Below are 22071 nucleotides of genomic sequence, written 5' to 3'. Positions count from 1 at the left end.
GCTCTTAATTTTCCTGATCCATCACCATTATGCCAGTCCAACCCCAAGATCTAATCTGCACCAGCTGCCAAAAGTCCCAAGGACCCCCTACAACAACTGGGAATCAGCCTGGCATAGGGAGCCAAGCCAGACCCCCCATGGCAGGAGAATGTGGTGTGGTAGTTTCTAGGACATCTAAAGAATCCCCCAATACACACAACAAGATTTTCCAAGAACTGGATTTAGGGCTTCTTTGCACCAATACAAAGCACTTGAAATGAGGCACAGGTTCAGAGCCCTCAATCTTTTTATTTTTGGAAGGTTAACATTTACTTGTTAGGGGGCTAAATGACTCAAGGGGGATTAATAATGGCATAATGCACATTTCAAGGATACTGGTTCAAATGCTGCAAAGGTCAGTAAGTGTCAGAATCCTCACCAAGAGCTGTTCAGTTATCTATGTGAAATAAGCAAGTGGTCTAAAACCAAAATGCACAGGGTTCCACATTAGTAAAACTATTAACAAATGGCAATCTGATTAGCCAAGGATTAAGTATGTAAATAGGCTTAACTCAAAAGTTTACATCAGGCAAAAATAACATTTTAAACAACAAGAGTTCCTAAAGCTTCCCAAATGTGAGGAATTTCACTTGGTCAGCTAGAAATACAAGATATTTGTGTAAAATCTGAATTCCTCAAAAGCAAAGGAGTTGGTAAACAAATATTAATGGGGCCCTACACTGCAATTGCTTGAAGTATGGGAACTGGAACATCTCAAAGAGAAATCAGGGAAGTAGTCCACAAGTCTGAGACAAACACTATGAGAGAGACGTGGTGGGTGAGATAATCTCTTTTATTGGACCAACTTCTGTTGGTGAACGAGAAGCTTTTGAGCTTTTCTTAATGTCTGTGTAAGCTTGTCTCTTTCACCAACAGAAGTTGATCCAATGTCTTTCTACTGTCCTGGGACCAACATGGCTACAACACTGTTAACAAACAAGATGACTTATTTAACACACTCAGTAAAGGAATAAATCACACATTGAACAAAAGGAAGCCAGAGAAAGGAGGAAACATTTTTCACAAGAGGGCTATCCACAAATATCCAATCAACCTTCCCAAAACTTAGAAAGATTTAATTGACAATGTAAGCACTGCAAAAAGGGGAGGGGGGCAGCAACATTGAAGGCTCTAATACTGAGGGAAATACCTTTAAATTCATATACAGAATGCCAGTCATTCTAAACAATTATATATGTACTGCGAGTATAGAGTCTAATGCTCTCCAGTGTCACATTTCAGAAATTATTTAGACTGATGGGAACAATGCTGCAGACCATCTGATCTCATGTGATTAAACCAAAGATGATATTAGGAGAGAATTGTGTCCACATGCCATGCTTTAAAAAGAAACAAACAAACAGTGTTCTTCAGCTCTAATTTCGTTCTAGGAATTCTTCCCCCCCCCCACAATCACTTCCCCAGCTCTCTTTGGACTCCAATCCAGCAAAACATTTATGTGAGCCGTCGATGCTTAAAGTTAAGCACATGCTTTGTTGAATCAGGGCCTTTTGTACTCAACTCTCTCTCAAGAAATTCTGATCGCACCAAGATCTCTCTCCTGTATTTTCTATTTATTGCGACATCTTTCAAAAACTGATAATTTTACACAGATATTGATCGTGAACCTTGGTATGTTGATCTTTTCCTTTTTTGTTTGAACTTTTTGTTCAAACAGGCTATCCGGTCCTCATTAATCCCTGCATCTCCAGGGAATTATTAGTATGTCAGGAGTGTTATATTATTGTAACTTATTAAGATTTAAGAATTGTATTTATATAAATAACATTTCAGAAGGTTGAGATGCAATGTCAAGTCTGGAGTTACAGCAACATATTACTGGTCTGACAGGTAAGCTAATATTTTAAATTTGGACTTCACCTACTTTTCATTCTAACAGACAACACTTGCAAAAATAAATGTAGGGCAATTGTTGCCTACTGCACATACATTCACTGGCTAGGAAATAAATTATAGTGTTCAATGAATGAGTGAACTTGTATTACTCATCATTCAGTCGTTTTTTGTTTTTTAAAAAGAAGAATGACATGCCAATGTAGAAAACTAATTCCCTCAAAAATGTGGTATTAGGGAAAGATCACCCATATTTTTGCTTTCCTGTTTATACTTAACTTCTCACCTGAAGAGTCCTTGTTTGAAGAGGTAGGCACTGATATGACCTCCACCCAGATACCTGATTTCACATCCTGGCCAGATATCTTGAAGGCTGCGCACTCCAGTTCGTGGAACATACGCATCCTCCTTGGCTTGAACAACTATGATTAGACTTGGGTCAACTGGAACTGAGCAGAAAAAAGAAAAAGCTGATTTTTTCCAGTATACGCTCACTTTTTCTGGTTAAACTTTTTTCTACTCCCAAATCAGCATTCCTCAGTAACTTATGAGGCTACTGTAATGTGGCTAGTAGGAAAATCCCTCATGAGTTGGGGGGCATCTCTTGTTTTCATTGGCAAGTCTCCGTAATGATCAGGATACACTTTGAGCTCTCTGCATGGAAAATTATGAAAAACTCTTGAAATGGAAGCTTAGGTCTCCAGCCATCCTTGGACATAGTGTATTAAGATCAATGGAGCAGATATTCCATAGTGTAGTTGCAAAATAAAAGATATATTACATAACTAGATTTTGATCCTTGGCACTAGATCTCTGCTGGGGGAGTCAGTGAACAAAATTTTATTTCTCCTCTACCTTCTGTGTTTGTTAAAAGATGGTAAAAAAGTTAGAAGATTTTTTCGAACTCTCATAAACCTCTCTTTTTGGGGTACTGCAAGCCAAGAATTCATTATCCAAGTAATATCAAATTTTGCAAAACAGCTTAATGTCAGACAGACATAGCCTACCAATATGAGCTCAATATCACATTACGCGGGGGGGGGGGGGGGGGGGGGAGGTAGAGGGGGGCCTTGCTTTGAGATGAGAGGTGAGGGCAAAAATCAATTTTATAATGTAATTCAGCAGCAATTTCAATGATGGATAACTTCCATAGGCCCAGTGCTAATCAGGGGTGCGGGAATAATTTGTATAGTGGGGGTGCTAAGAGCTATTGAACCAAACTGTAAGCCCTGTATACAATGGAAACCACTTAAAGACAGGGGGTGCAACAGCACCCCCATAACCCCTAGTTCCAGCACCTATGGTTCTCATTATGGAGTAATCTGATGACAAACTGAGGGAATAAGGCAATATTCAGCACAGCCACCTCTTGACCTCTAAAGACAACCTGTGGTTTGTAACAGTGGTAAACAGTGATATGCTACAAATATTTGAAAATGGGCGCCTAGAAAAATCCAGACATCCCTTTAAATATGTAATAAATCACATACCATGGGTGTGCATGATTACATAGGGAAATAGAGGATTAGGAAATATGTTTTCCCCCTTTAAAAAGAGCCCCAGCAATACCTGAAGCAGACGAGCTCACGTTATGGGCACTTGCTAGATGTAACCACACTTTGTGTAATATGCTAACATACTTAAAAGAAAAACAAAACAAATAAACACAAGTTGAAACCGGACTTAGAGACTTGGTGGAGCTCCTGAAGCATCCCTCTATGCATATCTCTAGACTGACATAGCTAAGCAAGTGTTTTGAACCACCAGGGTATTTGTCAAAAAAGAGGTTCCTCTGAAACTAGATGATCTGTGTCAGATATAAGTCTGATATACATATTTTTAAAAGACAACGGAGTTATATGTCCATTCTGTAAAGACAGCCATTACACACTTTCTAATTCAATATACAAGCTTTCTGAGAAAACAGTATGAATACAAAATTACTGCACAGATAATAGAAGTTTATTCTAGACAAATATCCCAATCTCCACATTAAAATAAATAAGTACCTGAGAAATTAGCTACATGGGTACATTCATCCATAACTCCTTTCATGAACCTTAGTGATTCTCTCTGTAAAGCGTCCCTTTTCCTTTCTTCACTTATCAGGTGCTTCTGTAGGCTGGTGAAGTTCTTATTGCTGCTGGTTGAAAATGTTTGATTTATACACTGCATTGTAGGAGCATCTTGCAGTAAGTGTTTTTCTGATGAGGCACTTAGAGTACTTTTACTAGTGCTAAGGCAGTGAATGGCTTCTGTAGACAGAATTTTGCTTGTGGTATCCAGATTCAACATTCTGGAAGTCAGAGCTAGGTTGTTCAGACTGTCCACACTGTTGGGGGAATTTTTAACAAAGTCTTGTCCCATCTTGAAAGAGTCTGTCTAAACAGAAATACAGGCCTTTTATTAAGGGTTTTTCACATTTTTTGGTCAACCTGATTAAAAAAGGGTGAGTGAATTCAGTGCTCATGACAGAGAGCAAAAGCTCTGGCATGAGCCAGATACAGTGCTAGGTGCACAGGCAAAGTCCAAACTCTGGCATACAGCTTGGTCAATGATCTACATCCTGACCCATATCACCACCTTATATCCTAGTTTTGGGCCTGTCCTAAGCAGACCATCATTGAGCAATAAGTACTCAAATATGGTGGTGGCTCCTCTGATGCAGATGTCTGTCCATTAGGAAATGGAACTAAAACACAGAGTACCATGTCAGATGCAAATTACTTTTGGTTATTACTGAACTGATCTAGAATCAAACAAGTAATTAAAAAAGGAGTACCCTTATTCTGTTAAGAATCCTATGAACCATTCAATCCCATCACAAGTTGTGTTAACTGTCTTTTGACGAGTAAAGCAAGCATATATTAGGAAACATTATACATGGAGGAAACTACCTGAAAATTTCTTTGTAACTTCTCTAATTTTTTCCAATTTTGTTTCTTCTATTAAGCTTTCCCTCATATTTATGAGCATATTACAATGTTGCAGATATTACTAGAGCAGAGCTATATCTGGACATCTGATTTATAATTCTGTATTATGCTTCCACGTTTATGTTATTTCTGTATAAAAACACTGTACTTCAGTTTCTGGGAAAAGAGCTCAAGTGGTCCGCTTTTCAGAAATGCTATTCTACAAAATAGCATTGAATTTGCTAGGAAGAAGAGACTGAAAAATTAATACTAATAGTTATTTATTCAAAGACTAGAAGAAAGTCAGATACCAGTAGACAACTTATTGACCATAACTGTTGAGGTTGGGGAGAAAGCAGACATCCAAATTTCCTTTGGGAAAAGGCTATAGTCAGAGCTTGAAAAATCCATTTGCCTGTGGATACTAGGAAGATATCCTCAAATCTGAGTTTAGTGTACATTGATAGTTTGTCAGCAAACAGCCAGCTGACAGTTCCTCTGCTGCTGTCAATACCTTAGCACTGCTGTGGTGTTGCCAGAAGAACAAGCAGAGGTCAAAGCAAGGTACCAAAGCAGTTGTGCCTCAGTTCTGAGGCAGGTACCAAAGCACTAAGAAAAGCAAACAAAGTGCAGAGCAAAGGTCTAAAACTAAGTGTCCTCACTATACCAGATATGGTTAGAAGACAAAGGGCACCCAACAATTTTTTGTTGGGATCTAGTGAAGAGCTGAAGTGATTGCCATTGAACAGTCTCCTACGCACAGCTCCGTTGTTGACAATGGGTCAGGAAAGAACTAAAACATACACAGGGCAGCATTTTGGTAAAGGGCAATGAGACAACCTAAAACTTCCTGGGTTATATTTTTACCCCACTGCCATTGTTATCAGGGTAGAAACCCTGCAAAACCAAAGGAGTTCTACCAATCCTACTCTAATCAGAACCAGAACGGAGAAACCTGCACAAATTGTATCTTTAGAGAATAAGGTTAGATTACTAAAACACTACAAAATTGCAACTGCTTTTTAATGCAGTCCATAACAGTGTTCATATAGGAATAATTTTACCACACTACACCTTCACAAAAGATATTTTCTTCTTAGGGTAAAGAAGAATTATTTCCTAATAAATCATATACTTACACCTGGTTATGTCTTCTTTCATTGCTGAAGTATGTATAAAAATTTCAACAAAAGAATAAGCAAGGAAACTGATTCAACAGTAAGTCACTTCTTTATTTGGCACTTCAATACACTATTCCAAACTATATGGCTAATTTTCTGGGATTCGGGAATTTGGTTTTCAGTGCTTTGATTCCCCACCCCTACAAAAACCAACATTTCAAAGAACATTCTGAAAGTTCTTAATTTTTTAAACCTTCCGGCACTCAAGAATTTTTTTTTTCGTTAGACATGGAAATACGATAAATTAATAGATGTACTTTATGTACCTTTATTTTGAGAACTAAAGTAAACTGGTGTCTGTAATAGCTGGTCATGAACAGTAATCTGAAAAGAGTTCAACACTTATAAAAATGCATTATATGACAATAGGAGGTATTAATCTTTGCTTATATAAAGGTTATTTCTGCATCAAATATTTGTTAAATTAAATAAAAAATAAGAAACCATTAATGTTAATGAATGTCTTCTGAAAGTATCTAGACATGACATTATGTATTCGATCAGATTTTGTATGTAAACTATATTTTACATAAAGCTAATAGGGAAAACAAACTGTACTTACTCCACAATATTCAAGCATTTGAATGATTTCTTCTTCATAAACAGTTTGTGTATAGTACTGTTTCTCTAGCTCTCTCCAGTTCACTGCTTTGCTTAACACACCCTGAAATTACAGTGCAAATAAGAATTCCCAGAATTAAAAAAAAAAAAAAATCCAAAGAATGTATTCTGAAGTGATCATCAAAGTCCAAGGCAGTACAACTAAGGAAAGATGCAGAAAATAGCTAAATCTGTATATGTTAAAGTTAAGATTCCCAAACTTTATTCTGGCCAGTGTTGACTTAGAAGCTGTAACAAATTCCACAGGACACATCAGACAAGAATATCCATAAACATATTTCTTGTCTGAAAACTACATTTTTCATTACAAAAACATACCTCCCCCCCAAGCTCCATCCCTCACCTGTACATTAATCAGACCACTCTACAATAAGCAGGTGTGTAAAAAAGAATTAAAGTCCTTGCTATAGAGCGCTTATAATCAAAAGAGACATGGGTGTAATACAGAACTCTGAGTGGTGTAGGGCTACTATACCAGGAAGAATCATATTCACCTAACAGTAACGGTGATTCTTTGAGATGTGTTGTCCATATTCATTCATATTGTTACATACATCTATACATTCAATTGTTGGTGCACATGTGCCCCAGGCATTCAAGTTCAGATTATTTTGGCCAGCAGAATCTGTTGGGACTGTGACTACACCCTCAATATCCTCGTCCTTCCGAGCTAAGGGTGTAAATGGCAGGGTGTCCCCACCATCTCTCAATTCCTTCACCACTACAGAAACCAGGTATTACAGAATTCCATAACAGTGGAGGAGGGAAGGATGTGTAACCCTCAAAGGTGAGTCTCTTATAGCACAACTTAATGCATGTGGAAATAAAATGAGAAAGCCCCTGCACGGATAGTAGTTTATAAAGAGAGGTCAGACTAATAACCTAGGCTTAGACCTATCAAGTTGGAAGCAAAGTACCCTAAGTATGTCTAAGATTTGAAGTTTAGCTTTCCCTTTGTTGGAATGTGGCTTTGGAAAAAAGACAGGCAGAGGTATTACTTTGATAAGATGGAAGTCAGATACTATGTTCGTCAAGAACTTTGGGTGAGACCCCTTGCTTATTCATACAAACATTGCTGTGGTATTGTTCATCATGATCTGAATAACTCTTAAGAATTTGGAGGAATCCTGTGCACACTCGATAAATGGCACTTAGCAGTAAGGGTACATCTGCACAGTAGCTGGGAGGTGAGATTCCCAACTCGAGTAGACATGCATGCACTAGCTCTGCTTGAGCTAGCGCCTAAAAATAGTAGTGTGACTGCAATAGCACAGGCAATGGCTTCAGCTAGCCACCTGAGTATGTATCCAGGAGGTTGGCTTGGATTGTAGTTGGGTGGTTATTTTTAGGAGCAGAGCTAGTGCAGATGTCTACCCAAGCTGGGAATTACATATCTCAGCTGCTGTGTAGATGTACCACAAGCCTAATGTTTGAAGATTGTCTAAGTAGGCTCTTCACCCAATAAGCATCTGTCAAAGTTTCTAATGGCAATGGTGGAGAGAAGGGCACTCCCTTACAAACTTGTACAAGGTCCTTCCACCAAATTCATGACAAGACTTTTGGGAGGACCTGTACCCTCACATATAGGTGATATCTGTTGGGTTGATATACAGACTTTAGCCACTCTTCACCAAATGTAAAGTCAGGCATGCTGAGCTATGTCTAAGCAGGTTGCCGTGTGTCCTAGAAGTCTGAGGTAAATTTCACAGATATCAGAAAATGAACTTGTAGGTGGTTAACAAGATCTGCTATGGCTTGCAATCTTTCTGGGGCAGATGGGCCATTGCTTTAGTGGAATCCAGAACTGCCCCTATAAATTCTATTCTTCAAATAGGAACTAGCACTGATTTCTCTTCAATTACCTTGAGCCCTAGAGAGGTGAAAAGTTGTAGAATATGCAGCAGAGCTGACTGAAAAAACAAATTTTATTTCTGTGAAAATTTGAGTTTTCAGAAATATTTTTCATCCCAAAATGAATGAAAACCAAAAGTGCAAATTATGAAAAATGGAAATCCTGCAATACTGTGTTTCAGAAGCAATAAAGTGTGGTATTTCCCAAAGTGTGCTCCCCTTGATCCCCAGTTGCCAACCTGGTAGGCTGCTACAGAGCCAAAGACCCTGGAAGACCTGACAGCCGCTGACTGAAACTAAAATGATGGTCAGTTTCACAGCTGCACAACACTGAATAGCAGCCATGAATCTGACAAGACTCTTATTAGCTTGACAACAAAAGTCTAGTAAATTTTACGACTGCTATTCAGTGATGGGCAGATCAATCTGACAAAAAAATGTCAATTCCAGTCCCAGTCCAGTTTCCAAAGTTCCCAATTTCCTGGCAGCCAGCACTGCTGGGAATCCTGGGAGCCCAGGGCCCTTCTCAGCCATCTTAGAGGGATGAAGGGGAGCCAGGAAGCCCTGGAAGTGCTGGCCCTGTCTGTAGTCCGTGAGAAGGTCATTGAAATTGAAACTTTTGCTGGAATGGTTCAATTGACAAGTCTGCACATTCCAAAGAAAAACGTTTCATCAGAATTTTCCAGACCACTTTTTGTCTGCTGTGTGAAATTGGTCACCTATTGTAGAGTATTCACATGAATGAGCCAATCATCTAAGTATGGGGAACTCTGGACTCCTTGTCTTCTCAGGTAAACTGCCACTACTTCTACACATTTTATAAATACCCATGGTATTGTCAACAGATCAAATGGCAGGATTCTGCATTGCTAGTGGGAATAGTCCATCTGGAACCTTCAGTATTTCCTGTAGGCAGGATGGACTGCCTTATGAAAATAAGCGTCTGAGTTCAAGAGTTGAATGCCAATCCTTTGAATCTATGGTTGGAATTGCTGAGGCCAGAGTTACCAACCTGATCTTCAACCTGCACGTAAAGGTGTTCAGCTGCCTCAGAAGTCCAGAATAGAGTGCCCGCCTGCTCCCTTTTTCTTAGAAATTATAAAATAATGGGAATAAACGCCCCTTGCATATATTCTTGAGGCACATCTTCCACTGCTCCAAGATTCAGAAGTGACTGAACTTCTGAAAGTAGCATACTCATAAGCAGGGTACCGGAGAAAATGATAGGGAAATTGGATAGAGAGGGTTTGGGATTGGATGGAGTGTCTAATCTCTACAGTTTGTAGGGCCCAGAGGTCTGTGGTAATGGTGTATCAGGCCCCACAAAAATAAAATTAACATTTCCCAAAAGGAGGATGGATGTGTGTGTGCGCGCGCGGGGGGGACGAGGGGAATGGAAGAGGGAAAGAAAGAGATCCAGTATAGGTTACACTTTTCTCCTGACGGAGAAGTCATATTTGCTGCCTTGATGAAGACAGAGCCTGGTAAGAAAAATGTAGTAGAGGTAGAAGAGTCTCTCCTTTGGGACTGCTGGCATTTTGCGGGAAGTTCAGACTGTCTATAATGTGCATAATAGGATTGACTTTGTCAGGATTAACGCCTAAATTGCTTTCTTTTTCATGCAAGAGCACTAGAGATCTCAGCATCACTCATGAGTCCTTTTGAGAATGAAAAGGCTCATTAGTATTTGCACTGAAGAGTTTGCACCTTTCAAACGGTACAGCCTCTACTGTTACACGCATCCCCTTTAGGGATTCCAGACAACTGAAGCCAAGAGGATCTTATCAGGGCAATCAAAGTAGCCATGGAACTGGATGTCATGTATGCAGCATCGACCAGCCACTTGAAGAGATGTGTGCTACAAGTTGTTCCTCTACAACCACAGATTTCCAGGCCTCTGTTCTTCTGTGGAATTTTGTCAGCAAATTTGAATATGGATTCCCAATTCAAGTCATCATATTTTGCCAATAAGGCCTGATAACTGGAGATTCTCATATGTTGACTTGATGAATAATTTTTACGACCAAAAAAATAAAAATTTCTAGCATTCTTTGTCTCAGGGTGTAGATTTCTGTTGACCACAGTGTCTGATTCTCTCATCAGGCACCACTACACCAACAATCCATGTACACAGTGCCTATAAAATTGTTCAAAGCCTGATGAAAGCACCTAGTAGCAACAATCTGCTCTTTGTCAGAGCTAGGAAAGTTGGCGGTCTACCAAAGTAACCTGTTGGACTCCAATGGTCTCTTCATTTATGGGCACTGCAAGAGTTCCAGGCATGAAGGTGTGTAAGCTGTCCAAGAACTTGTGCGACTTCTCCAGACAACTTCCACTGGAAATTTCAGTGGATCTGCCATCCTGTGCAACAAGCACTGGAAAGTTTTGAAATCATAGGGGTCTGAGGTAGATATTGCAGATACCACAGCTTCATCAGGAAATATTAAGGAGAGGGGTTCTGGGATGGATTGATCATCCATTTGCAAATTTTCATCAGAACCCTGATCATCTTGTTCAGTCAGCACAGCTAGAGATGATTAATGCTCCCTTGTGTTTTGTAGTGGAAGAAGATCTAGTTCTGGGCTGAGATGAAGAAACTAGTTTTCTGGCCAGTTGTAATCCCTATTATGCCCAATTAGTTCAGGGGGTGCTGATGCGTATATGAAGAAGAGGTCCATGAGGCAGTATCCTGCTGAGAGCTCCTATGCCTGAGCTAATAAAAGTGAGCCTTAGATACTCTCTCTTAGGCATATGGATCAGAATACTTAGACACCAGGAAATTTACTGGTGACTCCTTCCTGCCATTATCTGAGCTAGTGGAGAAGTGCTTCTCTTGGAAGGGGGCAGCAGTCTCAGCTGGAGTGCCAGGAGCACATTCATACTGCATCCTAATGAGTACTGTTGATGTACTCAGTACTGAAGTACGGGTGGCAGCCAGTACAGAGGAGATACTAGAGATGCAAGTCTAGTACCAAAGAAACCACAAGGTCCATTGACATAAGGATTCGGTAGCAAGTAAGTGAACACTGTAGGCAAGCGAATGGAAGGCACTGGTACCAAAGATACGTGTACCATGGTGCACCACAGCCAAGGCATCGGTACCAGGTTATTTCTGACTAACTGAAGAAGCCAGTACTGGGGCATGGTGACCAATGTCCAAGTGGATGCCAGAGGATGCCTTTTCATGCCTAGAACTACCCTTCCCAAAGGCAACCAGTGTGATTTCTGACTTCGAGGTAGGACCCAGTGAAAGAGAGACCCAGATCTCTTCTCCTGAAAACCCTTGGTGCTCCTGTCTCCCCAGAACCTCTGAGGTTTTACCAGCTGAGGAGGATTAGTGAAAAGTGCTAGTTTTACATATGCAAGCGCAGGAGCCACCAAGTGCACTTTTTGAGGAGCACTGCTCAGGATTTTCAGTCCCAGCCACTCCACCATCTGAAAAGGTGCCCTGGCCTCTCCAGAAGAAAGTTTCAGGTGAGACTACCTTGCCCTTTGAGAACAATTAATAAATGGTATATCTGTCTGGTACATCGCTCTCACCTAGACACAATAAGCATAGTCTTTGTCCTTCATTAAGGGGCATTACTGCCCAGCAGGAAGTGCAGTTTTTAAAGCCTGGAAATTTGTATTCAGTCCTAATGACTAGACCCAGTAGAGGGAAGTGTCAAGGGACAAAGAAGAGTTTCCTCTTCTGAAAAGAAACACTAAACAAAATAACTAAACCTAATCCTAATGACTAACTGCTAAGTACTTATCTATTTACAAATCAATGGACAGACCACACGAAGAAAAAATCTGGACAGTGTAAGTTCTGATTCATAGCCACGGACAGCAAGAAGGAACTGAGGAACAGTTCAGGACGCAACACTCTTTATATCTTCAGGTGGAAGATATAAGGATTTTCAGGGCACAGGCATGGCCCCAAAGGACACTGATGCACAAAGAATCCAAACTTGAATGCAGGGGATACAGATGCACCAGTGGAATATATATGGACAAGCACTCCAGGAAGACTGTTCCATGTGTGGTTTTCAGGAGGAGCAGGTACTTGGCAAATATTAATTAAAATATGAGTCTAGGGGCAATGGGCAGCGTACAAGAAAGTATAAATCAAAAGTTAATTAAAGAAACAAAGGGAATAGTAAGGAGAGATGTTTAGACAGAGTTTAACGAGTGAGAAAGAGAATAAGACCAGAAAGTAAAGTTTATGGAGTGCTGTGAAAGTGAGGAACTTTTAAATTTATGTGGAAGAAGGGAAGCTGTTGTAATTCAAGAAGGAGTGGTGAAGACATGTTCTCAATGGTGGTCACAGTTTGAGAACCTGTTTTAAGACACCAAGTAAGAATTTCCCTTACCAGTCTGGAACCTAGAGTTACCAGGAAGAGGAATAATTAAAAAACCACAACCCTTTCCCAGTGAAATTTCAGGGTTCTCATCAAAAGCAGCAAGTTTGTTAAGTCATATTCTACTGTGTTGCATATTACTAGGATATAAAAATATTGGGCATAAACATATTAGTTTTAAATATACTATAGAATTTGAAATATTTTCTGTAAATTTACTATTTTAAAAACTCTAAATAGTTTATAAATTATTTCTTGCATGAGACAAAAGGCAGCTTCTAGAACTATCCAGAAGCATCATTATGGGGGAGATTTTTGAAGGCTCAGAGGACAGTTGGGCATCCAACTCACATTTGTGCCTTTGAAAAAATCTCTCCCTTATGTTAATTTGCCCAACTCAAACCTTTGAGATTTCACATCTGTTCATATTCTATAATATTAACAAAACTAAAAATAATTTAGTTACCGTAGTAAAGACACCAGAAGCTGTGGACCAGGAAAGACAAGGAACCAATGGCAATGGTTTAGGCCAGTTTGTCACTGCTAATGAAGCCATCTGTTAAATAAAAAAAAAAACAAAAAAAAACTTAAATATCAGATGATCTACTGCATATTTTAATAAGACACTTCAACAACATTTCTCTTTAGTCATTTTTAGAATTCTCATCTTTAAAGAATTTCTTCACACAGCAACAGCTTGTCTCGTGTAGTATCAATGCTAAGCATCTTTACAGTTATATACTTCTCCTCCACAAAATCCAGAAAGACTGATAAAGTCTATTCTCTCCAATAGTCTCTTTGATACATGTTAGCTTTGAAATTGGTTCACAGCCAAAGTAACAGTATTTCTGCTTTAGGTAAAGGAGTTTTCTTTTAATAGAACACTCATCCTGATGCGAAATGAATCAGGATTCTTCCATGAGAACTTCATTTATCATCTCAACATGTCCCTCTCCTCAAGGCCTCTCAATAACCTTATAAACATATTTCAAAACAAACAAACTACTTGAAGGTGACTCACAAATAGGACTATCAAAAATTCTGCAGCTTTTGAAATAGTGTTAGGGAATTTGCATGCCGCAAACAGCAAGGGCAAGAAGAGAATTGAGCATGTAAATGGACTTCTATTTTCATCTCCTTTAGAGTCCAGATAATTCCCTCTCACCTCAGAATTATCAGAGTGCACAATGAGGTAAGTTCCATTCATCACTAAATGCTGGAGCATAGATACAGCATACAGGAGGATCAGAAAAATGCTTCCCCCACACCAATTGCATGGTTTTGCAAAGCTATAGTTTAATATAATACTCTTGGGCATACTGCAGAACCATGAAGATAGCAAGAAAAAGTACTTATACACTCCAGATATTTTTAATACAGAGAACTATTAAGTGCATCTTCATTAATAAAAGAAGCAACATAGCGAAGTGGTCAGGGCCACAGCCTGGGAGTCCAGAGAGTATGAAGTCCATCCCTGTCCTCAGTTTCCCCAAACTTTAAAATAGAGATAACAAGGCTTACTTTCCTTTTTAAAGCGCTTTCTAAGGATGAAGAACACTACATACGAACTTTTTGCATCGTGATGGTGTCTGGGAGCCTTCAACATGAACCAGGACCCCACTGTACCAGGTGCTATATAGACACAGAATAAAAATATGGTCCCTACCCTACAGAGTTTACAATCTCAGACAGATAAGGCAGGTGAGGTAATATCTCTTACTGGACCAACTTCTATTGGTTAGAGAGACAGGCTTACAGAGCTCTTCTTCAGGTCTGGGAAAAACTTTGGACTGACTACACTATACAATTAGATCAATGTAAGCTGCCTTGCATCAACCTTGCTAGGGAAGTGTTTTCATGTAAATTTGGCTCCCACTGATGTTAAGTGCCTCTCTATGCTGATTTAATAACACCACCTCCCGAGTGGCACAGTGTCACGGTCAATGTGATTAGGTTGACGCAATGTCAGTGTAGACACTCCATTGCTTACATAGACTGTTACTGGCCTCCAGGAACCGTCCCACGATGCCCCACATTGACAATACAATCAATACGAACTCTCCTGGTAAGGAAGTGCATTGTCAACACAAGGAGACAAGTGTACACACACACAAGTGATTTAATAATTGTGGTGGCTTTATGCTGACCTAAGTTAGATCAACATAATTTTGTAGTGTAGACATGGTCTTACTCAGTGTCACAGATAAATACAAGATGGAACAGATTGTTTAGCATAAGTAAAAAGAAAAGGAGTACTTGTGGCACCTTAGAGACTAACAAATTTATTTGAGCATAAGCTTTCGTGAGCTACAGCTCACTTCATCGGATGCTCAGGAAAGCTTATGCTCAAATAAATTGGTTAGTCTCTAAGGTGCCACAAGTACTCCTTTTCTTTTTGCGAATACAGACTAACAGGGCTGCTACTCTGAAATTTAGCATAAGTAGTTAACACATATTTCAAGGGACCATTCAAGGTGAAGTGGCCCATTAATGTCCCTCCAGTCATAGGGAGGAAACGGGGGAGGGAGAAAGCAGCTGGGGAATTGTTAGTGGGTTATAGATTGTTGCAATAAGATATAAATCCAGTAACTGTATTCAGTCCATGATTTTCAGTGTCTAGCAGAATTACAAATTTAAGTTCCCAGGCTTGTCTTTTGAAAGGTTTGTATAGGTTTCCTTTGAGGATAAGGACTGTTCACCCACTGGGCCTGAGCCCTACGGTATGTCAACATTTAAATAGCTAAATTAACAGATTAAACTGCATGACAATAAAAGTTATTGAGAATTACACTACTAGATTAACCTGCAACAACCTGAACATTCATCTGTAAGGGAGTTTTATGGTATATATACACAGTGAGAATACATCTGCATATTCTCAATATGTGCATGTCATGCCTAAATATCAAGTTATGTTGCTAGTTATTCTAAACTTGTTCATTTTAAAATAATCAGCATATGAACACCGTAAACTGATAGGTTTCCCTAATTGTTAACGTACATATATCATGCAAGAAATAAAAAATAAATAAAACAATTGCTAACAGTAAATATAAAGGCTTACATGTCCTCCCATGGATATTCCAGTCATCCCTAGAGGTCCATAGCCCTCTCTCTCTAGCCAGTGCAAAAGAGCTGCTGATTCTAAAACAAGAGCTCCTCCCATCACAAACAGGTCAGAGACATTTTTTAAACTTGATCTTCTTTCCTCACCAGAAAAGAAAAAAGAAATAGTTTATTTTCCAATATCAGATGTGCAGTGTCTTCATTTAATCAGTCTACTTTTACTATTAAACAGAGCTTGGTCATACTCCCAATGAAGCCAATGGCTGAATTTCTATTGAAATCAATAGGAGAAGGAGTGAGTCCAGAGTCTTCAGTAGCTTTTCACATTCAAGGCCCACATGACTTGTGTTTGTTTCTTTTTTTTATAATTGTTTGTGATCTAGGCCTAAATGAAGACTAGAAGTAAGCACCATCTAAATTACTAGTGTAGAATTACGGAACACCGTATCGTCAAATAACTGAGGTATTGCAAGCATTGGAAACTCATGAGCAGTAATCTTCTATGCTATGAAGTAACAACGGTCCTTTTTCTTTTAAATCAAACAAAGCTAAATGATACAGTGCTAGGTATACAAGATGTCACTGGCAGAGACAACCCCTTTTCCTTATTTACCTGTTGTACATCACTGAAAATTGCACACAACATGTGAAGAGCAATTAGTAAGTCAGCTTTGGAACAATCATCAGTGCCACTGTAAGACTGAAATTATAAAGTGGGAAGTTTGTCACTGCCCTGAGAAATCTGTGTAGTGTCTCCTACAATGCATTAAACACATTTAAAGAAAACAAAAAAGAAAAATGGAAAGCTATTCAATTTTGAACTCTCACAGTGACCAGAAGTCTAATAGTTATTTGCATATTGGGCCTCAACGGTGCAATTACTCCATGTGCTGAACACTTTTAAGTGAATGGAGTATGGCTTACAGAACAACTACAGCACTGTGCTTGGACAAAGCAGTTTATTGTAAATATTATCGTGTTTTCAATATCATGTCTCTAAGTTACAGAAGGCTATAGCCCTCTTGTGCCAAAATATCATTATACTTGGGATACATTTTTGAGACAGAAGGGACAGACTATTAGAACTGTTCTGTAAGCTAGGGGAGAAGCAAGGATACCAATGGCTGTTGTGGACCAATATTTATAGGATATTTTAACACTTCCTATTGCTTAGTACTTTGTTATTAAAGGTACTTCAGTTCTCTACCATGACCTGTCATGCTAATTCAATGATTTACAAGTACATTCCTTAGAATGCTACTACTGCTTTGAAGCCTTCTACTGAAATGTGCATATTTTCAGTTTGGGACAACAGAGCATTTGCCCATTATCTGCAAAATGGAAGTATTATTCTATCAAGTTGGACAGCTGAGACTAGTGCACAGAATTTGCATAGTGGAGGGAAGATTTTTATACTTCTTTGTTTTTCTAAGGTGAATAGTATCCCAATAGCAGAAAACCCACTAACTATATTTCAGCATTGTACCTATCTGGTGTGTCTTATTGTGATTTTAAAAATGCCAAATGTTATCAAAACAATTATATCTTTTTCAAAAAAAAAAAACCGTAGGTGTCAAAAAGAGCACTTTCCCCAAAAAATCTTTAATTAAAAAAAAATCCCAATAAAGATAATGAATTAGGTTTACTAAATTATTCAGATCAATAAACTAATTATAATGCAACAACAACTACTTTGGAAGGTACTCAAGGCTATTTTTTTTTTAAAACTGCCTTAACTTTCACTTCTCTCAAAGGGTAAATCCTTAATTAGCTTTTATAATTAGAAGAAAATTAAATGTTTAACTCATGGAAGATGCTGATGAAGCACTACTGAAAGCAACAAGCTCTAAGAATTGTAGTTTACAAACAAATTAGTTTCCTCTTCTTTTTGGAGGTAGCTAAGCAAGCAGAATAAAACCAGTCTTTTTAAACCAGTCAGCCCCATTTCATCTTTTGTAACTACTGGTCTGCAAGGAACATTTGGCAAACTAACACCTTTATTTTGCCTCAGATACAGGATCTATTGCCCTATTTATATTCTAGCACTTGCAAATACAAAGGCCAACATTTTTTTGTTTTGTTTTGTTTTTTAAATTAGTCCCTAAGATTAGGCTTCTAAGTCCATATTTAGGCAACTGAATAAGTGACTTGATTTTCAAAGATGCTGGGTACTCTGCAACTCCCACTAGCATGAGCTTCAGGGTAACCAGCATCTCTGAAAATCAAGTCACTTATTCAGTTGCCTAACTTTAGACACTTAAATGTGGCCCAAAAACTATTTCTTCAAAGATATTCAATATTGCACAGAATTTGCACAAGTGCAATGTATGAACTGGTAAAATGCACTGTTTCTTGATTGCACCCCTGCTGATGTGGTTTTTAAAAAAAGTCCATCTACTTTGGGTGGAAAGTGCGAACCTATGCATTTAAGCATCAAAATCCACATAAAGCAGTCAAGCAAAGTGTCTACAACTTCACATAAACAAGGTATAGCTGAGCCAAGTTTGCCGCTATTTATAACAAGTTATCAAGGTTTCTATGTTTTAAGTTTCTGGTCTTCTTAAAAAACCCAGTGTCTTGAGGACAGAAAATAGCTGTGAGAAGTCATCTTAATACTTACATTTGGTCCTTAGGTTTTCTGCAGCCATGTAAAGACTCAAGTTAAAGAAAATAAACAAATGTAAATACATTCATTTTGCAGGCACCACTAGATAACTTTTTATTTTAACTCTTACATTTTAAAATTGAGACTAAAATTAAAAAAAACACTTATGTCAGCTGTACAGTGATGAATTAAATTCTGTAAATTAACTTATTACCAAATTACATTGTTTTATTGGTACAAAATAAAACAAAAAAGTGTAGATTGTGATGAAGTCATTCATAATTTAGGACAGTGCTCTAATGAAGTAAGTAATAAAGGAAAAAAACAAGTGTGATAGTTTGAGTCTTCTGAGTGAAACCTGGTGTAGGCATTTGGGGGCAGTTACCGAACATTGGAAAAGAGGATGGATACAGGATGGTAGCTTTTGTCAACATATAGAAGAAAAATACCTAAAATGTTAGTGATAAGGCAGGTGAACACTATCAAACAGATTTGTGGTACCAACAGTTTGTATTCAACAGGTGAAGGCATGAGAAGCAAACACTTTTTTGGGCGGGGGAGGGGGGCGGAGGGAGAGAGATCATTTTGTCAAAAAAAGACACCCCCTCCACCCTTCAAAAAAAGACATATTTGGCTAGTTCTCCTAGTTGGCCATGGCTAGGAGAAGTTTGTCAACTACGTAAATGATTGGGTTACAAAGAGATCAGTATCAAACTAGTACCCCAGTAACCAAGGATAGTGGTTTGGAAGTTTTTTTTTTTTTTTTTTTTTTTTAAGTCCAGAAGAGCAACACCTGATGAAATAGCCACTCTAACACATCATCTGCATTGTATTCCATGGTTATGCACTTAGAGACACCACTATGGTTGATGTAATAAGATTACAGTAAGGAGTCACATCTCTATGACCAACAGCCATATCCTGACTTTCATAGAATCATAGAATATCAGGGTTGGAAGGGACCTCAGGATGTCATCTAGTCCAACCCCCTGCTCAAAGCAGGACCAATCCCAACTAAATCATCCCAGCCAGGGCTTTGTCAAGCCTGACCTTAAAAACTTCTAAGGAAGGAGATTCCACCAGCTCCCTAGGTAACGCATTCCAGTGTTTCAACACCCTCCTAGTGAAAAAGGTTTTCCTAATATCCAACCTAAACCTCCCCCACTGCAACTTGAGACCATTACTCCTTGTTCTGTCATCAGCTACCACTGAGAACAGTCTAGAGCCATCCTCTTTGGAACCCCCTTTCAGGTAGTTGAAAGCAGCTATCAAAGCAGCTTTCAACTGACCTATGACAGTGGCTCTCAACCTTTCCAGACTACTGTGCCCCTTTCAGGAGTCCGATTTGTCTTGCGTACCCCAAGGTTCACCTCACTTAAAAGCTACTTGCTTACAAAATCAGACATAAAATTACAAAAAAGAGTCACAGCACACTATTATTGAAAAATTGCATACTTTCTCATTTTTACCATACAATTATAAAATAAATCAATTGGAATATAAATATTGTACTTGCATTTCAATGTATAGAGCAGTACAAACAAGTCATTGTCTGTATGAAATTTTAGTTTGTACTGATTTCACTTGTGCTTTTTATGTAGCCTGTTGTAAAACCAGGCTAATATCTAGATGAGTTGATGTACCCCTGGAAGACCTCTGTGTACCCCTGGTTGAAAACCACTCATCTATGTAATCTGTACCATTTTGATAAAATAATGTTATTCTGTCTTCCTCCCCTTGGTTAGCACTTTGAGACATGTTAAAGCATTTTGTTTTCAACAAAAGGATATAGTAAGGGTTTTCTAACAATAGAGAAGCCATGCAAGCCTCTTTGATCATTGGACGGGCCATTAGTGTGCGTCTTCTCCAGTAGTACTGAAGAGGAAATGTTAAAACAAGAATACAGTTAAAAGATTACTGTTAAACTTTAAAATATTAATGAGAAATTAAACTTTTATATACTTACATGATCTCCAGTGCCTGCTAGATGAATGCACACAGGTTTGTATTTGCTGTTCCATCTCTTGGGTATTATGAACTGAAACCTATCAAAAGCACACTATTTAATATACAAGATAACATAGCAAGATATTCACACTCATGAAAGTTAAACCACCAAACTACACCCTGAAAAAATAGTTTGGTTACATGCTCAGGCAAACTGCTGTTAGTCTAGCAATATAATTTTTTCATGAATGAAATTAAGAGCACATCCAAAAGTTTTCACCTTCAGAAAGTCACAAACACCAAGAAGAAAGGGAGTTATAAGCTGAAAGGTCACGCTCCAAATGAGATTACCACTTCATTATTGTATTCTAAACTTTACTGAATAGAGAAGTGGAGCCTGAGATTAGGCAAGTGTGGCTAGATCCCCTAAGCCACACACACTTTTCTCCTTAAATGGGCAGGAACTAAAAGTGAAAATTAAAAAGGAACAATACAGTTTTTTTTAAAAAAAATACAGCCAACAAGTGTTTCTATATATAAAAAACGGTTTTCTACACCCTCTTCCCCTCCTCCCCCCAAAAAAAATCACTCAGTTTCTTCAGTTACTCCTTCCTTTACCCCCGCCAAGCTTTTCTCAGGCCAGCTGTAACCTACACAAGCAAACCACTTCTGTTGAGCTACTGGTATTTCACCACAGGAGGGTGTCCTGGTGCAATAAAAATTGCTTCTTTATGGAAAAACATCCACACACAACTAGCTAAACTAACCATATTTGAAAAGCACACAAAGTCCACTACAGTGCTGCCTTTCACACATGAAGACATTAAAACTCAAAATAACTTTTATTAATGGATTTAATTTGATGTTATGAGCTTGAAAGAAAATCAACTTGTCTTTATCTTACCTAGTGTATTTTGGATTTTTAATAGCACCTATAACTTATCTAACCACTGCATGAGAGTATGTGGAAACTATTAGTAAATTGCATTTTCAGCTGTGGTATCAGTCAGGCCAGGAATTTTAAGTAGTGACTCCCTTTATACTCAACAACAGGGAGTAAAAGAAGACACTATGGATGCCTATTGAGCATTTTTTAAATAATGTCTTCAGAGAAGGTAAGCTGTAACAAAGATGTATTGACTGGTCACAGCTGTTGATGTCATAACTTCAAGGCCTCCTAGATTGAGGTAAATTTTTATGCCCAAAGCAAAGGTTGAAAAACTTAAGACTTCTGCTAGCAAGAAGTCTAGCTCTGTTAGCTAGAAGCCAATACAAAATGATGTTCCCTACCCTAACTCCAAAGCAAGGCTCAGTGAACCTTGAGAGATGGTGAGATTATTAGTATACCACCACCACCCAACTGCTTGAGTGTGTATGCATAACAAGATTTCCTCAAGGGTACTACTACTTTGTTTGATTTCTCAAATAGAAAACACAAACCAAATTCAATGTATGAGCTACACTGAAGTTAACAGATTGTGTGCATACATACATGGTTAAATTCTGATAATAAAAGTGGAATAAGTTAATAAATATAGAGTGTTTCTTAGGAAAATAATCCATTTTTTCCTTCAGTTACAGAAATGAGAAACTATTTTCTTGGATAAACTGCTAGCCTTTACAAAAATTCATATTTGCAAGGGAATTGC

General features: G+C 38.5%; 1 protein-coding gene across 7 annotated transcripts in view; it reads right to left on the bottom strand.

Annotated features, from left to right (window-relative positions):
- ABHD18 (abhydrolase domain containing 18) overlaps nucleotides 1–22071 on the bottom strand; it is a 48560-nt gene that overhangs the window by 881 nt on the left and 25608 nt on the right. The window contains exons 5-14 of one of the 7 annotated variants that reach the window (XM_043545554.1): nucleotides 20442–20520; nucleotides 20266–20350; nucleotides 18491–18518; nucleotides 15869–16016; nucleotides 13271–13360; nucleotides 6552–6653; nucleotides 6256–6313; nucleotides 5948–5971; nucleotides 3903–4271; nucleotides 2180–2342 (exon numbers count right to left, since the gene is read on the bottom strand). In XM_043545554.1, the coding sequence (XP_043401489.1) occupies nucleotides 2180–2342; nucleotides 3903–4271; nucleotides 5948–5971; nucleotides 6256–6313; nucleotides 6552–6653; nucleotides 13271–13360; nucleotides 15869–16016; nucleotides 18491–18518; nucleotides 20266–20350; nucleotides 20442–20520 (1146 nt within the window). Of the gene's footprint in view, nucleotides 1–2179; nucleotides 2343–3902; nucleotides 4276–5947; nucleotides 5972–6255; nucleotides 6314–6551; nucleotides 6654–13270; nucleotides 13361–15868; nucleotides 16017–16483; nucleotides 16571–18490; nucleotides 18519–20265; nucleotides 20351–20441; nucleotides 20521–22071 lie in introns of those variants that run through there. The other 6 variants (XM_043545555.1, XM_043545556.1, XM_037897194.2 and 3 more) reach the window with 6 other exon arrangements.

Source organism: Chelonia mydas, chromosome 4 (assembly GCF_015237465.2).
Source record: "Chelonia mydas isolate rCheMyd1 chromosome 4, rCheMyd1.pri.v2, whole genome shotgun sequence".
Taxonomy (NCBI): Eukaryota; Metazoa; Chordata; order Testudines; family Cheloniidae; genus Chelonia; species Chelonia mydas.
Note: the sequence above shows the minus strand (reverse complement) of the source record. Positions and strands in the feature narration are given on the sequence as shown.